Source organism: Motacilla alba, chromosome 19, assembly GCF_015832195.1.
Source record: "Motacilla alba alba isolate MOTALB_02 chromosome 19, Motacilla_alba_V1.0_pri, whole genome shotgun sequence".
Taxonomy (NCBI): domain Eukaryota; kingdom Metazoa; phylum Chordata; class Aves; order Passeriformes; family Motacillidae; genus Motacilla; species Motacilla alba.
This window is the reverse complement of record NC_052034.1, coordinates 1,390,641-1,407,814: the sequence shown is the minus strand read 5'-3', so window position 1 is coordinate 1,407,814 and position 17,174 is coordinate 1,390,641. Positions and strand designations below refer to the sequence as shown.

General features: G+C 53.1%; 1 protein-coding gene across 7 annotated transcripts in view; it reads right to left on the bottom strand.

The window, feature by feature from the left end:
* Positions 1-154: 154 nt before the first annotated feature.
* ACACA (acetyl-CoA carboxylase alpha) overlaps positions 155-17,174 on the bottom strand; it is a 98,025-nt gene continuing 81,005 nt past the window's right edge. For all 7 annotated transcript variants that reach the window (XM_038157613.1, XM_038157614.1, XM_038157616.1 and 4 more), the window contains 6 exons: positions 12,411-12,588; positions 12,082-12,194; positions 5,819-5,973; positions 5,460-5,630; positions 2,596-2,732; positions 155-2,363 (listed from right to left, as the gene is read on the bottom strand). In XM_038157613.1, the coding sequence (XP_038013541.1) occupies positions 2,237-2,363; positions 2,596-2,732; positions 5,460-5,630; positions 5,819-5,973; positions 12,082-12,194; positions 12,411-12,588 (881 nt within the window). In that variant the 3' untranslated portion in view covers positions 155-2,236. The remainder of the gene's footprint in view (positions 2,364-2,595; positions 2,733-5,459; positions 5,631-5,818; positions 5,974-12,081; positions 12,195-12,410; positions 12,589-17,174) is intronic.

Here is a 17,174-nt window from a genome sequence, read left to right as displayed (position 1 = left end):
GGAGACACCTGGGGGCAGCGGGGACCCGGGATGGGGCAGAGCTGGGACCTCAGGGGAGGGCACAGCTGACCTGGAGGGTTCCACAGAGCCCTCTCTGTCCTGGCCTCAGGTGCCCCAGGACAGGGGTGACAGACTCCACTCACATCAACAGAGCTGTAATTCATTCTTTTTATTAAAAGAAATTGAGGTAAGTGAAATACTTCAGCACCAGCGAGAACCGTTCGTACCCAGGGGGTTTCCCCCACACGGTGACCCCCACACACCTGGGGACATCGCAGGTGCTGCTGCCACAGGGCCCCAGCTGGCCCAGAGCCCCCAGGGCCAGTGCCAGACCCCGATGTCACCCAACAGATTTTTTTGGAGCTGCTTTACCCCCGGATGAAGCGAGGCCGAGCCGGTGCTGTAACACTGAAACGGGGGCTGCTCTGCACGAGGCTGTGCAGAGTGGGCACAGGGACACCTCCCGCTGCACCTGCAGCTGTCCTGGAAAAGGGACTCTGGTGACACCACCGGGGGGGATCCCGGTGACCAGGGAGGAGCCCCACAGGTCCCGGTCCTGCCTGGCTGACACATTCTCTGTGTGTCCTGCTGCAGCCCACCCTGGCGTAAGCAAAAGCATCTTTGGGGCTTGTTCAGGGGGCTCTAGTGGAAAAAAAAAATCTCTTCAATCAAATTAGGGTTCTTAACTATTAAGAAAAAGCAAATCCTGCAGGTGGCCGAGCTCTGCTGGCCACGGGCAGGGGAGCAGCGACCCCGGGCTGGCACCTCCAGTCACTGGCAGCACAGGCAGAAGGGCTGCATTGCACTTCGGGAGGAAACAGGGAGAGGAGAGAGGCACTGGCAGCAGCATGGATTGATTCTCTCGTGAACAGCCCTTCTGATGTACCGTACTCCTGACCTGCAGCCCTTCCTGCTGGACTGAAGGAGGGGCTGCAAAAGCTGAAATTCTTTCCAGGACCATCACTGGTGAGCCCGGGAGAGCCCAGACCCAGCTCTGCACAGGAGCTGTGTGTGAGGGCTGGGCTGTGCTTCCCTCCAGCACTGCAGCTTCTCTGAGCTTTTGTTACATAAAAAACCTGTAGAAAGAAGTTGGGCATCTGGGCTAGCCTGGGGGGACCTGGGCAGCTGCCACCCCTTCCTGCACTCACCTGCCACCCAATCCTTCCTGGCCACTGCACTGAGAGTCCAAATCCAACATTTTCCCACATTCCCAGGTAGGAGTGGCTCCTCCCCAGCCACGGCCAGGCAGCTCTGGGACAGGGCAGGATGGTGGAGAAAGCTCTCCTCAGATCCTCAGACAGATTTCCTTCTGCAGCTCCAGCCCCACGGGGGGATTTGGCTCTGTCCTTTCTCCTGCCTCACCTCAGCTCCTGGACCTGCCTCCCGCTGCCCACGGGGAAGGGATGAGCACTCCCACCAGGGATCCACAGCGCCCTGGAAGGATCCCACCCTCAGCCCTGGAAACGGCAGCCAAGGGAGAGCAGAAAGGCTGAGCAGCTGCACTTTGGTCTCTTGTGCCTCCTCCCAGAAGGGCCTTCCACAAAATTCACAGCCTGCTCTAAAGGAATTGGGCACAAAGGCAAAGCGACAGGGGTTCAGCCCCCAAAATCCTGCCCCCCAAAAACCTGCACAGCCCTGGGGAGCCTGGGAGCCTCCTGGGGGCACGGGGACAGCCCTGGCCACAGCAGCTAAAGGCTGGTTTTCCTCTACCTAGGAGACGAGACGGACGCGGGGCACACAAATCAAATCACCACTGACAGAGGGTGACACACGAATCACCAGAGACAGAGCCAGGGGCTGCGGGGTCCCCGCGGAGGGGACGGGGGGACGTTGGCACTTGTCAGCACGGAGCTGCCGCTGCCGGGCACGGGGAGGAGAGGAGAGGAGGGCAGGGTGTCCCTGCAGGGGCAGGGTGTCCCTGCAGGGACAGGGGTGTCCCTGGAAGGACAGGGGTGTCCCTGCAGGCCCTGCCACGCCAAGGCCTCGCGGTACGGAGCGCCCAGCCCCGCTCTGGTCAATAAATAAGGTACAGGAGCACAGCGGGGACTCGGTTCCGCAGGCGCTTGTGTTTATGCGTGTTCCTCGCGTGCCTGGCCAAAGGACACGCTTCCTCTGGCCAGCCTGATTTGAAGGAATACAACTGTCCCTGCAGCAGCGCTCCCGGAGCCTCCCCGGCACGGGGCCGAGCAGGCCGAGGGCAGTTCCCGGCTCCAGGGGCACCGAGCAGCCGAGGCTCTTACGTGGAAGAGGGCGAGTCCATTGTGGAGAGGATCCGCACGACCTCGGCGCGCTGCGTGGGGGAGATGTGCTGGGTCATGTGCACGATGGAATCCATGGCAACCTCGGGGTTGGCCTGGACCAGGCTGCGGAGGGCACAGAGGGCACCGAGTGAGCGAGGCAGCTCCCGGCAGGATTCCAGGGGGCCAGGGATTCCAGGGGGCCGCAGCGCGGGGCTGCGAGAGGACACGGCCCCGGCTGGGCTGGGAGCAGCTCGGGACACTCTGCTGGGCTGAGGAATCCTGAGTGCGTGCCCCGCAGCAAGGGCAGGAGCTCTGGAGCCACCCCCGATGCCACCCGGGTCCCCTCCCTGCTCACCTCCGGATCTGCTTGAGCACGTAATCCCTGGAGATGTATTTGATGTTCTCCTCCACCACCGAGCGAACGCCCTCCTCCTCCGTCAGCTGCTTCTCCAGCCACTCCACCAGGTCCTTGTTGCTGTCCCACAGGTAGCCCTGCCAAAATCCCACAGCTCAGCCCGGAGCCACTCCCCAGACCGACCCCACAGTCCTGCCCTGGCAGCTGTGGGTGACACATCTGGCTGGGCACCCCCACAAACACCCCGAACAATCAGCACAAGGTCAAGATCATTCATTCCTCTTGCACCCTGCCATAAATGTGATGGAAGGGGACCAAGGAGGTGCTGGGTCAGTGCTGCAGGAACGAGCTGCAGCTGTCCCAGATAAATCCCAGTTTCCCTGGTTATCAGCTCCCCAAACTCTGGTGGAACACGGCTGGCCTGAGATGCAGCTGCTCCGGGGATTGTCCCAGTGGGAATCACCAGGGGACCTGTGAGTCCCCATCCCCTCCAGCCTGCCCCTGTGCTGGTGGCCCCAGCAATGCTGGGACCCCTGGCCCAGCAGGCAGAGCAGGTTGGAGTGCCTGGACCCTCCGCCACAAGCCCCCCTGTGCCTTTCACAAGATCATTTCACCTGATATTTGCTAGATAGTTGGCCGTGTAATAACTCAGGAGTGTGAGCCCCTAACAGCCTTCTCTCCTCTCCTCTCATTTTCTTTACAAATCATTTAAGAATCGTTTTGTTAATGGTTTCCGGAAAAGCAAGTACTGCCATTAGCACTCATTCATATTTATGTCATTTTATTTGGGTAATTAAACACAAAGCTCCTCATTTAAAGGTGCACTATCCTTCTCTGTTATCACTAACCAAGTCAAAGGCAGAATGACAATGAGCTGGGGGTGGTGACACCGTGGTGGCACCTCCTGAGCACCCCGTGCTGCAGCCAGACCCCGCCACACCCCTGGGACACAGAACCAGGGAGTCACGGAGCCATCAGGGCTGGAAAAACCCCTGAGCTCATCGAGTCCCACCACTGCCCAGCACTGCCAAGGCCACCACTGACCACGTCCCCAAGTGCCACAGTCACACAGCTTTCAAATCCCTGCAGGGATGGGGACTCGGCGCTGCCCTGGGCAGCCGTGCCAGGGCTGGACAGCCATAGAGGACTTTCCCTTCCCAAGGAGGAATTTCCCTTCCCACAGAGGAAATTCCTTTTCCATGGAGGATTTTGATTTTCCACGGAGGAAATTCCTTTTCCACGGAGGAAATTCCTTTTCCACGGAGGAGTTTTCCCAATATCCAACCCAGACCTGCCCTGGCCCAGCCTGAGGCCGTTCCCTCTGCTGCTGTCCCTGTCCCCTGGCTGTCCCCTCCTGTCAGAGGCTGTGCAGAGGGGACACCTGCCACTGTGCCAGGCTGCTCCCAGCCCCGTCCAGCCTGGCCTTGGGCACTGCCAGGGAGCTGCAGGAGCTGTGGCTGCCCCTGGGCACCCCTGCCCGCCCTCCCAGGGAGGAATTTGGCTTGCGGAGCCCACCCCAGCCCCTGACACGCCTCAGAAACCCCAGGATCATTCTCTTTCCTTCCACACGATGTCTCTGATTGCCTCAGCCCGGTGATGTCACTGGAAGATTTTGCTGTTTCGTTGTTTTTCTCCTCATCACGAGAGGAACTCGGAGTTGTGCCCCCTGGCCGTGGCCCTGGCAGCAGCAGCGCTCCCTGCAGCCCAGGAGCTTCCAGGGCAGGGGGGACAGCCCAGCTCCTCCTCATGCCACAGCCCCAGCCCCGCGGAAAGCTCCAAGCCCAAGAATCCCAAAGCTTTTCGTTTAGGAGAATATTTAATACTCTTATTAATCATTTTTAATCCGTTTGCTTTTAATTAAGAAACAGCATGATGCTTCCCTATCAACATATGCCAGGGAGCAGATTAATTGTGGCTTAAGATAACTCCCCTTGATTGGTGTAATGTATTAGCTAACGAGCTGCCTGCTTTTGGAGAGCTCAGGCTCTACCTTGGAAAGGCTGCTGCCCTCCAGAGAGCATCCCCCCCTTCCCTGGAACCCCTGGGGGCTGGGGACTTCAAAAACAGAACACAAAAAAAATAGAATTAAAAAATAAAACACTAAAATAAAATAGAATTTAAAAAAAAATAAAGTAAAATAAATAAAGTAAAATAAGTAAAATAAATAAAGTAAAATAAGATAAAGTAAAATAAATAAAGTAACAAAGTAAAATAAAAGTAACATAAAGTAAAATAAAATGAAACAAATAAATGAAATTTTAAAAATTAAATAAAGTAATAAAGTAACAAAGGAAAATGAAATAAATACAGAAAATTAAGCAGTATAAATAAAATTAGATTAAATAAAACAGAATGGATAAAACAGAAAAATAGAAAAATAAAATAGAATAATACAGAAAAAATAGAAAAATAAAATAGAATAAAATAGAAAAATAGAACAATAGAATAGAGTAGACTAGAATAGAATAAAATAGAATAAAATAGAAAAAATAGAAAAAATAGAAAAAATAGAATAGACTAGACTAGAATAGAAAAAACCAGAATAGAATAAAGTATAATAAAATAGAATAAAATAGACTAGAATAGAATAAAATAGAATAAAATAAAATAAAATAAAATAAAATAAAATAAAATAAAATAAAATAAAACAAAACAAAACTAGCTTGGAGGTTGTGACAAAACCAACCCAAGAGCAGCTCCAGAGCTTGCCCTGCCCTCAGAGCCTGCAGGTTGAGCACAGCCCGAGCAGGAATGCCCACGGTCCCTGCTGCCCGTGCCCACCCTGGGGTGCAGCCCTGGCACGGGTGGCCCCGAGGACGGGGGCAGCGTCCCCAGCCTGGCAGGATGTGCCAGCCAGGACTGACCTTGACCGTGCCCTCCACCTCGACGAACCAGCGGCGCAGCATGGCCTGGATCTGCCCGTCCGTCAGCTCGGGGTTGGCCTCGTGGATCTTGCTCTTCACGGCCTCCTCCAGCAGCAGCCGCCGCAGCCGCCAGTAGAAGAACGTCCGGGAGGTCTTCCAGTCCAGGACATCCTGCCCGAGGCACGGGGACAGCAGTGAGGGACAGCAGGGACGGACACACGGCGTTCCCACAGGGAACAGACGCCGCGTTCCCACAGGGACACCCAGGGACTCGATGGGGACTCCCCCGGGGATGCCACCCTGTCCCACCCGGGGGGTCTGGCCCCAGCCCCGTGCCAGGGAGGCCGCGGGACACTCACGGTGATGGCCCCTTTCTCCTGCATCCTGCCGGGGGTGTCGTGCAGGTCAGCGAACTGCATGGCCACCTGCTGGTACATGGGCACCAGGAACTCCTCCCGCTCCTTCAGCTTGGCCTCCAGCTCCTTCCTGTCAGCCGGGCTCAGCTCGGGGGTGCCTGCAAGCACACACAGCTCAGATCTGGGGTACCTGAAACCACACACAGCTCAGAGCCTGGGGAAACCTGGGGGGCCTGAAACCACACCCTGCTCAGAGCCTGCGGATGGCTGAAACCACACCCGGCTCAGATCTGGGGTGCCTGCAAGCACACCCAGCTCTGACCCCAGGAGAAGCTCAGGGGTGCAGCTCCAAAGCCTGGGAAAGCCAAAGGACAAACCCCAGAGCATCAGCTCCCAGCAGTGCCCAGCAAATCCCTGGTCCAGCCCGGATTTTGTGCCACAGAGACTCAGGCGAGGGCTCTGAGGGTGTTTTCACCATGGAAACTCTGTTCCATTTAAATGCCAACGGTCTAAGCCATCAATTAAGTGACATTTACAGGACTTACTCCTAAAAGAGAATAATGTCCCAACACTGCTGTTCATTTAGCAGGAAACGCAGACCATGGCACAGCACCTTCACCACTGCAAGCTCTCCTTTAGCCCGCTCCAGGGGCTCTGCAATCTCAGCAGCAAGCCAGAGCAGCCCCAACCAACAAACCCAGCTGAAACCACTGGGCAGAAGCTTTACAGAAACCCCAGGAGGGAGCAGCTTCACCCAGGGCAGAATCCAAGGCTGGAATTCACTGCCACCGGGCCCAAACGTGCTCACAGAGGGTCATGAGACAAATTCAGGCACGGAGATTCCAGCACAGGCTCCCGAGCATGAAGAGCAGATATTAATGTGTGCTCAGGAAGCCTCTAAACCACAGCTGGAAGCTGAGACAGCATCCTGGGGGCTCCATCCCAGGATGCTGCTGCTCCTTCCACGCCTCATTCCCACAGACACATGATCCAAGGCTGCTGGTCCCAAGGGAGGAGCTCCCCAGAGGCCCGAGCACCCCAGTGCCTGCTCTCACAGCCCACAGCTGCATTTTTCCAAGGCACGGGCCCTCCAGGCAAAGCTCCTTCCCAGGGCAGGAATGTTTTTCCTGTGCCTACCAATACAAATGTTACCTAACCCTTCGGATGCGGGTAAGAAGGTTTTAATTAAGAGAAGCTCCCCTTATAACCTTCAGAATAAAAAATTATCTATATTTATCCACGTTGAAGTCCCAGGCTCCCTGGTTTTAATGGCAACACGAGCACTCGAGGCAGCCCTGCCGGTGAATTCCAGCCCCTGCCAGCGAGTCCACCCAGCCAGGCCCGGTAATGATTTAGGTGAGATTAACAAATATGTCAATGTCTATTTTCTGCTTAATTTAAAAGCAGCGTCTATAAAGATTTTTGACTTCTGAACCCTGTTCTCCTGGAAGAAAGAAGGTAACAATGAGGAGGGGGGATAAAGAGTGATTATCCCATCATCGATCGTTTGTCAGGAGCATTTCTTATTCACTGGACTATTGTAAAAAGCTAAGCTCTCGATCAATCCCGTAAGCCCCCTGTACAATTAAATATCTTGGAATGGTTTTCTTTCTTTCCCAGTCAGATCTCGAGGCCTCAGGGTTTTTCAGAAAGCCTGGGCTTTATTTATTTATTTCACAAGGAAAAAAAAAAAGGCAAAAAAGAAGCCTCCTTCCACAAATCTTATCCTGGCAAGGAGAGGGGAGTTAAAATATGGGATTCCTTTGCTCTAGAGGTACTTGACAGTTAATGAAACTGTTAAAGTTTAAATCATAGGAGCATTATAGACCTCTAGGTATGGATTGGCTGCTAATCAATAGGGAAACAAAAGGAGCAGAGCTCTGAGACAGCCCCAGTCCATGAGGACAGAGCCTGGCACCCAGGAGGGGCAGCACCAGCAACACGAGTGACCTTCCTGCCCCGGCAGGGAGCACAGGGCAGGCTCCTGCAGTGCCACGAAATGTCACCTTTCTCTGGACTGCAGCCTCCACATCACCGTGGCTCTGGAGAGTGCTGGGGTGGGAAGGGGCTGGGAAACATCTCAATCCTGTTCCCAACACCCCAGAGCCCCCCACAGCAGGGAACACCCCAGCACCTCTTGGTTCTACAAGCTTTCCTCTCTTCTTTTTGAATCAGCAGCAAAGCTGCCTTAACCCAGCTGGAAAGATGCCCTGGGACAGCAGCAGCTTTGGGTCCCAGCTCACCTCCACACCTGCAACAACAGCCTCCCACCTGACCCTCACCTGCCTCGAGCAAAACAGCTGCCAGACATCAGGGTGGCAGGGTGGGCAGGCCCTGGCACAGGCTGCCCAGAGCAGCTGGGGCTGCCCCTGGATCCCTGGAGGTGTCCAAGGCCAGGCTGGATGGAGTTTGGGGCATCCTGGGATGATGGAAGGTGTCCCTGATGGGCTTTAGGGTTCCTCCTAATCCCAGCCATCCTGGGATTCCATGAAATTCAGCAAAGGCAGCAAAAATGCCAAAGGTGTCCAGGCTGCCCAGGCAACTCCCCCAGCCCAGCTGGAGGGAGCTGCTCCAGAGGGGAGAGGGAAGGTCACAGGGAGCCACTCACGTCCCTGGAGAGACAGGCATTTTTGGACTGTCTCTTGTTTCTTTAAATGAGACAGGCTGTAATTGCTTCACTAAATATTCAGCAGGATTTATGTCAGAAAGGTGCAGCATGAACAGCCAGTGAAGGTCACACCAGCTCGGGCACCGGCTGCAAATATCCTTGTACAGAATCCCTGGGATTCCCACCCTGGCCCTTCCCTCTCTTTGCTCCTCAGGTCTCATTTCCCAGCAGCTGAAGTGTGCCAGGGACATAATCCCAAAAAATTCCTACCCCCGGCCCTCCTGGGAGGATATCCCAGTGCCAAGTGCCACGGAGGAGCTGAGAGAAAGCAGGGCTTGCTCTGGGAGCCTTGTGATTGTGAATGAACAGCAATTTAAATGCAGCAGCACCTGCACAGGGAAGCTGCTACTGAAACCAGCATCACCCACAAAACCAAGCTACAACCTGTGTTTATCCAACACCCCATGAGAGATGGAATCAGAAGAGCTGTGCTCCTCCCAGGTTTTCCTGAAAAACTGGCAGTGGAGGTCAGTTCTGGTCCTGCACCCCAAAATGTCCATTTTCAGAGAGGAACTGCTGTGCTGAAGTGGAGCCGAGTGATGAATACTTGAGTGTTCACTCCTTATTTGGAAATTTAAAGGCAATTTTGGACGCTCTTTAGCCAAGTAAGGTGTGAACCAAGCCCAGCAGCACAGACTGACTGTCCTAGGAAATTAAATAAATGAAATAAATGAAACCAGAGGCGCATTCAGCACTCAGGAACACCTCACAGGACCAGCAAGGAGGACATTCCCACCATCACAACGTGCACCAGGTGATGACTGGATGCTGCCTTTTTCCTACAAGAAACATGGAAATGCAATAGCCAGCTGTAACTGGAGCCATCCTGCCATTCCTTTCAGCCACATCCCAGCCCATCTTTGCACCCATTTCCCTGCCCCTCTGACACGAGGCACAGAACCTGTACCATGAGGCTTACTTTCACTCCACTCCCGCATGGTTTGTAAGAAATAATTAAAATCGAGTCTCTGTATTTTAAACTGTGGCCCAAGGCTCGCAGGCTGCCCCGCTGCCACGTTTCTGGGTGATCCCTGCTGTCCCTGCACACCTGCTCCAGGTGGGAACGTGCTCTGGGCCAGGAGAAGGGCCACCCTCTCTCCCCCTGCCCCTCGCCGGAGCAGCCCCACTCTGAGTGACACTTTAATAAACCACGGGGCTAATCAACATCTCAGCAACGGTGCTGCAGAATGGATAATGAACAGATTTATGTCAAACGATCCGATATCTGCCAGCCTCCCCTCTCTCCCACTCCCCAACTGCCACGTCCGGCCCCGGCGTGGGCTCGTGGGACAGCAGCTCCCCGGTGCTGCTCCCCAGAGCTCCGGGGAGGGATGACAGCCACTCAGGGGTTAAAGAGAGGCAGTGAACCCCCAGCTAATGAGTAAGAATTCAGCAGGCAGTGTAAGATAAATGGAGCTTTCTCTGCTTCTGCTGGAGTCAGCATGAACTGCGGCCCTGCGGCTTGTTTGTGGCAAATGGAGTGCGCGAAATATCAAAGGGCAGTGATCCAGAAGAAGACCGACTTTGACAAATTTTAAATTGGCCAGAAAGAAAACCAGCAAAAAAATAAAAAATAAAAAATAAAAAAAAGGAAAAAAAAATTATGCAATTCAGTGTGTCCTGCAATCCTGGCTTTCCTGCTCTGGTATGGAATTAGTGGCAAAACAACAGCAATGATCAGCCGGTGCTGGAGCAATTACGATCCATCTCAGGGAGATGCTTATCAGTGACTGAAGCTTTTAGAGCTCTCCCTATGTACAGTTGTAAGTGACTTGCTCTTGTGTTGCAGTCATTTTAATTAAAGTGTATGGAGTTTGCTGGGAGTAATTACCCTGTAGAGGAAGAGGGGGGAAAAAACCCCTGACCAGGCTCCTGGCTCCTCACATGGAGCTGGGTTTGTGAGGCTGTTGGCAGAGAGCTCTACCCCATCTTTGCCCTTGTGGGTTTTAAAACCCCTGACCAGGCTCCTGGCTCCTCACATGGAGCTGGGTTTGTGGCTGTTGGCAGAAAGCTCAACCCCATCCTTGCCCTTGTGGGTTTTTTGAGCGTCCCACAGGATTCAGGGGTAGCCTGCACCCACAGAGGTGAGTGAAGGTGATGTGAAGGTTCCCCCTCCCTGCAGGATTGCCACTCTCCAGGCTGTGTCCACAGCATTCTCCAGGGGAGGGATCCATCCCCAAGCCACGGGCTCTGCTGGAGCAGGGCTTGCTGTGCTGCTGGCACTGCCAGGAGGGTGTGGGGAGGTGAAGGTGCATGCCCCAGCAGCAGCAGGGCTGCCCTGCAGGGCCCAGCTGAGTGCTCAGCACATTCCCTTCCCTAAGCACTCCTCTGATTTCTCCTTCCCAGAGATTCCTGCTCCCCCTGTCTGGCACACACCCCTGGGAGGGGGGCTGTGGGTCCTGCCTGCCTGAGGAACTGCACTGAACACCTCCAGAGAGGCTTTTTGGGACTCTGAGCTGGGTGCCCATGATTGGGGTGGTCACTGTCCCTCTGCTCCTAAAAGGACACTGTCAAGTCTGACAGAGGCCAAAAGTGAGGTTTCCTGAAAATAACCTCCTTGCTGCAGCTGCAGACTTTAAAACTGGGATTGAAGTCGTGGAATAATGGAATGGTTTGAGTTGAAAAGGACTTTAAAGATCATTTCATTCCACTCCCTGCCATGGGCAGGGACACCTTCCACCATCCCAGGGCACCCCTCACCCTTCACCCATTATTATTCTCTTCCCGAGGCATATCAGGAGGGCTGTTTTGTATATAAATTGTTGCCCTGCCGTAAATTTAAAAAAAAAAGCCAAATAATAAAATGTAACTGCAGCAATAGCCAGGATTTATCAGTCATTTGCAGAACACTTTTCCTCCTGAAGGATCCCAAAAGGCTTTATAAATTCAAGCCATACCCACATGGCACGCTTCTCCCTCCACTGAAATGTAGTCAATTTTGGAGGTAAAAGGAGGCTCTGTAAGATTATACTCTTATAGTAAGAGCCAGTAAAGGACTATTTAAAAAGCCTATTCCCCTGAGAGAGAACATATCTGATATTAAGGCATTTTGCTGAACACTCTGTATTTTGGGATGTTGAGTGTACAGCAGGCACTGGGATCACTCCGAGTGGTAATAACACAACCCTGGCCGTGCCAGCACTGAGCTCTGCCTGCTCACATGGACAGCACTCCTTCTTCCCTTGGAATGAAGAGCACACAGATACCATTACTGCAAGCTACCCCAGACACTCAGCGACGGTCCAGCAGCCCAAAATGTCTTTGCTCAAACCCTTCCTTACGTGAAACGACGCCTGCTGAAGGCTCGGCCCACAAACCTTTAGTGAGCTGAGCAATTGCTGAGCTGGAAATTAGACCCAGGCATCTGCAGCGGGGTCTGTTGTGAGACCCAGCCAATAAAATATAATAAAAAAGAGAAATCACCTCAAAACCCCACAATATTCCACACCCTGGGTGTGCTGAGCACACGTGAGTGTCACCCCACACGTACACACGTGCCGTGGGCTCGTCTGGTTTTCTTCCCAAGTCAGACAACAGTAAATAAAAATGCAAAGGACTCAGCAGGGGTGCCCAGGTGCCAGTGGGGTGTGCCACGTACCCAGGCGCTCGGCCAGGCGGATGTACACCGGGTCCACCCTGCGCATCGTCTTCACCAGGTCCTTCCTGCGGAAGCGGATCTCCACCGTCCCCTCCGGCTCCAGGATCCCCCCTCTGCAAGAGACAAAAGAAAAGGCACTGGCACCTGGCTTTGTGTCATCAGACACAAAATCTAATAGTTCAACATCTGCTGGAAAGCGTGGAGACGGAGAGGGAACAAAGGGAGGATTTTTAGCTCCGGTTTATCCAGGCCGAGGTCCCCCATGTCCAACCCCACGGGAACCAAGCGTCCTGGGCCACGGGGAGCAGCTCCAGGCAGAGGGTCCGTACCTGCTGTCCCTGTCAGCGTACATCTCCATGTGCCTGGGGTTGATGGTGGGGTCGATGACCACCCAGGAGCCGCCGCGCAGCTCGCCCTGCGGCGGGATGTAGATGAGCACGGGCTGCCGGTACTCGCGCAGGCCGTCCACGATGTAGGCCCCGAACTTCAGCACCTGGTCATACATGTCTGGGGGGACACACACATGGTCAGGATGGCTGGACAGGACACAGAGATGGCCAGGATGGCTGGACAGGACACACAGATGGTCAGGATGGACACAGAGATGGTCAGGATGTCTGGGATGGACACAGAGATGGTCAGGATGGCTGGGATGGACACAGAGATGGTCAGGATGGACACAGAGATGGTCAGGATGGCTGGACAGGACACAGAGATGGTCAGGATGGACACAGAGATGGTCAGGATGGCTGGGATGGACACAGAGATGGTCAGGATGGCTGGGATGGACACAGAGATGGTCAGGATGGCTGGGACAGGGACGCAGAGATGCCATGGCTGGGGCAGGACACACAGCCTGGAGTCACAGCCCACCACTGCTCCACACCAGGTGCCCTGGGGATGATCCACCCCTGCCTTCCCAGCCCACAAACATTCCCACACTTTGGGAATCAGCCTGGGTACGTCTGCACTGCCCAATTTCAGACGTACCACCCTGCACCTCTCCCTCAACTCGTGTAATGTGAATAAAATGCACCTAAGGGCAGCAGAGCTTTTCCAGACCTTCATAAAAATGTGTGTGGAGAGGGACGGGGAGCAGCACTCTGCTCTTCCTCCATTAAAATTTGTTTAAGGCATTTTGCTCAAAATTAATAAGAACAACTCCACAGTGTAAAGACAGTACATTGAAAATATCAGCCCCAAAGGTGATTTAAATAAAAGAGAAAAAGGGAAGGCAGAAGAATTTCTGTGAGATGATATAGTTTCTAATGGATACAGTTTGTAATGGAAACGGGCACTCTTGAATATATATATTTTGTTACATATAATTATATCTACAAGTATTAAATCAAAATACAAGAAATGAAAAATAGTTATTAGGCTCATCTAGCCCACCTCTTTGTTCACACAGGACTGTTTCTTCCACAGTGCTTTTGAAAGCTCCCATTTAGAAACCCCCAAACAATCAATCTGCTTCTTTAGGGGCATTTCCACAGCCACAGAGATGAGATTTCCCTCAGAACTCAGCCCAACTTCCCCTCCCTCCCCATTAATTTCATGTCACTACCCCCTGTCCCACCCTACAGAGTGTCTGCTCTCCTTCAGGCTCCCTACAGCAGCAGCAGGATTTGCAGTGGGGTTTGTCCTCAGACACTGCAGGGATCCATCCCTCATCTCTTCCAACCCCCTCCATCATTTGGGGTTTTTGCTTGGACCCTCCCAGTTTGCCTCATTTTTTCTGGCCATTAAAATACCAGTGCAGAGAAAAGGAAGGATCTGCATTTATGTGCCTCACACCTGCTGCAACAGAACAGTCTGGAAGCACCGAGACACCTTCATCCATCTAAAATCCTCCTATCCCTCGAGAAAAGCCTCATTTCTGGGGAAGAGAGAGACCCCAGCCAAGGCCCTTTGTCATTTAACCCTCATTTTAGTGTTAAGTATTAACATGAACATAACTAAGCAATTAACTCTTCGGGAAACACTCTTTTATATTTTATATAGATATATATATTAATATATATATGATATACACAATATATATACTATTATATATATTTTCATATATTCATATATATATATATATGTGCAAACAAATATATCAAAATATATATTAGTATCACAGGCACCGATAGGATCTCCCCATTTCATTTCCAAGGTCATTTCCCAAACCAAGAAAAGGAATTTCACGTTATTTAAGAGGTATAAAATGCTGACAAAAGGAAGAACAATTTATTCCCTCTAATTGGGAATAAACATAAATCCCAGCAGAGACAGCGAGGAGTGAGAACCAAACAAAACTCCAACCTTTCCCTTTGTCCTGAGCAAAGAAAAAGACTCAAAAGGGGTGACAAATTTATTACTAATTATACAATTATTTTATTATGTAGTGCTAGTAATAAACCACTTGAAGTACTTTCAGCTAATTCTAGTGTTAAGAAAATAATTGCTTGATTCAAATTATTTTAACTGAATTAATTCTTTACTAGACATTTTTTACTAGTGCTACATAATAAAATAATTGTGTAATTAGCAATACATTTTTCACTCCTGCCACGGGTGTATATTTTACTCAGGTGAAGTGCAGAGAAGAGCAGCACTAATTGTTTGAACAGGGCAGAGGGAGGAGAGGCAGAGAAACCGGGGGAACCCGATGCTTCCTCAGAGCTCCAAACCTCCCTGAGCTTTCCCAGGTGTGATCAGGAAGGGATGTCATTCCCCAGCTCGTCAGGGGAGCATTTCTGTGCTGTGGATCCCTTGGGATCAGCCCTGCAGGAGTGTGAACCTGCCCCTGCCTGGCTGTGCTCTCAGCTGCTCCCCTGGGAATGTCCCAGCATCCCGAGGAAAGAGCTGATCCAGGCCCAGTGTGTGGCATTGAGCAGAACCCAGTGCTGGCTGCCTCTGCACAGCCCCCTCCTCACCAAGGCTGCTGGGGCTGTCCTGGAGACACCCAGATGTGGCTGCAAACTCTGCCGAGGAGCACTGTCCTCCCTGACTGCCACTACCAAGGGGTCCCCACGGGGCTCCAGACCAAAATTCCTGGTTTAATTTAAACCTCAGCCCGATCTCAGCAGCCTGGCCGAGTGAGAGTGTCCCTGTCTGTGGCAGGGGGTTGGAATGAGGTGACCTTTAGGTCCCTCCCACCCCAGACCAGCCTGGGGTTCCATGAGCAGGGCAGAGATGCTGCAGGATGTCCCAGGAGAGCAGAGCTGGGTGTGCTCGGGGGTGGGCAGTGCCCACGGAGCTCTGTCCCCTTCTCTGCTGCCCACCCCACAGCCACACACAGCCTGCTGCAGGTGTCCCTACCTCCCCGTGGGGGGAAATCCTGGCACCCAGAGCCCTCCCTGCCCCTCTGGAGCTGGAGCAGATCCCACCAGCCTGCCTGGAACATCAGAGGGGACCTGAACACAGCACTGGCCAAGACAACCCATCAACCCAACCCACCAACCCCCCACCCCAGCCTGCAGCCAGCCTGCAGCCCCCGGCCCAGCCTGCAGCCCCCCACTCCAGCCTGCAGCCCCCCAACCCAGCACCCAGCCCCCCAACCCAGCCTGCAGCCCCCCAACCCAGCCTGCAGCCAGCCTGCAGCCCCCCAACCCCAGCCTGCAGCCCCATAACCCTGCCTGCAGCCCCCCAGCCCAGCCTGCAGCCCCATAACCCTGCCTGCAGCCCCCCAGCCCAGTCTGCAGCCCCATAACCCTGCCTGCAGCCCCCCACCCCAGCCTGCAGCCCCCTCCCCAGCCTGCAGCCCCCAGCCCAGCCTCTCCCCTCTGCTGGATTCTTTCCCATGGATTTTCTATTTATTCCACTGTTCTTTACGGTCTGGCCCGGGCAGAAGTGAGCAGCCCAGCCCGAGCCCCCACGGCCAGCGGGGCTCCGTGTGGGGGGCTTTGCGTGTGACCGACCCCCCTGCTGCAAGCAGGACCCTGGTGCTAATTTCCAGGGAATTTCACGCCTGATGTCTCCCCGCCGTGGGTCACCGCCGGTTCGCCCAAATAAAGCCCTGCCAAATGGCTCCTCCATCGGAATATTCCAGCCAGTTTTTCATAATTTAATTTTGCATTATGCTCAGGAGCCTTCTGGCCACGGAGAGAGCTCGTTGGGGAAAGCACCACCACCACGAGCTGCCTCGATTTAGGGCGTTATTTATTTATTTTGCAGCAGGAATTAGACCTCCCAGGCTGACTAGGAAAGAGGGGGTTTAATTTTTTCCCTCTTTTTTTTTTTTTCCTTTTCCTCCCCCTTCACTAATGTCAATTTTCAGCATAGCAAGAGCTGCCTCTAATCTTTTCCTACTCATTACACACAATTTTGGAGTCATTTTACCCACAGTGCAGTCGGCTCCTGGCAGTGTGTTTGTGTGCACTGAGGGGTGGCATAATTGTTTATTTTCCCTCCCTGCATAATCCCCAGCCAGCAGTGAAACCAAAACTGCAAACAACTCCCCAAGGGACCCCGAGGGTGTCAGGAGACACCAGCAGCAGGCAGAGAGCTGGAAAATGCAAGGAGCGAGGTGCAAACTGCAATGGCTCTGTCCTTCCCTCCTCCTCCTCCTGCCAGCTGGCTGGAATAACTTGGGATATGCAACATAAATATTAACATCCATGCTGCCTGTCCCACCCATCTCCAAAGCTCAAACTCGGTTTCTGAGAAACCCAGCAAGGCCAGACCTGGCATTTTGAGGTAAAGCAATATTTAAGGACTAAATAAGGTAAAGAAATAAGCTAAAATTACATCAACAACTTGCCAGTGAGTTGTGTGGCTGGGAAAGCAACTCAGGTAGAGGGTGCAGAAGCAGCACACGGAGCAGAATCCACCCTCAAAGGCAATGGGTATTTTCCAGAGGGAAGAATTTTGCCCTCTTTTGCCACCTCCCACCTTTGCATCTGCAAACTCAAAGGCTTTGCCCTGTGCCCAGCTGAGGAGCCAGCAGAGCCCAGCAGCCTCTGCCACCCTGAGAGCTCCTGTAACCTCCCTCACACAGGTAAGAGGCCCTGATCTCATCTTTCACTTCGAATTTTACAGTATCAATCTCACATCATTGGCACTTCACAACATTTCAAGCAGCACTCTGAGGTGCCCTGAGCAGCCAA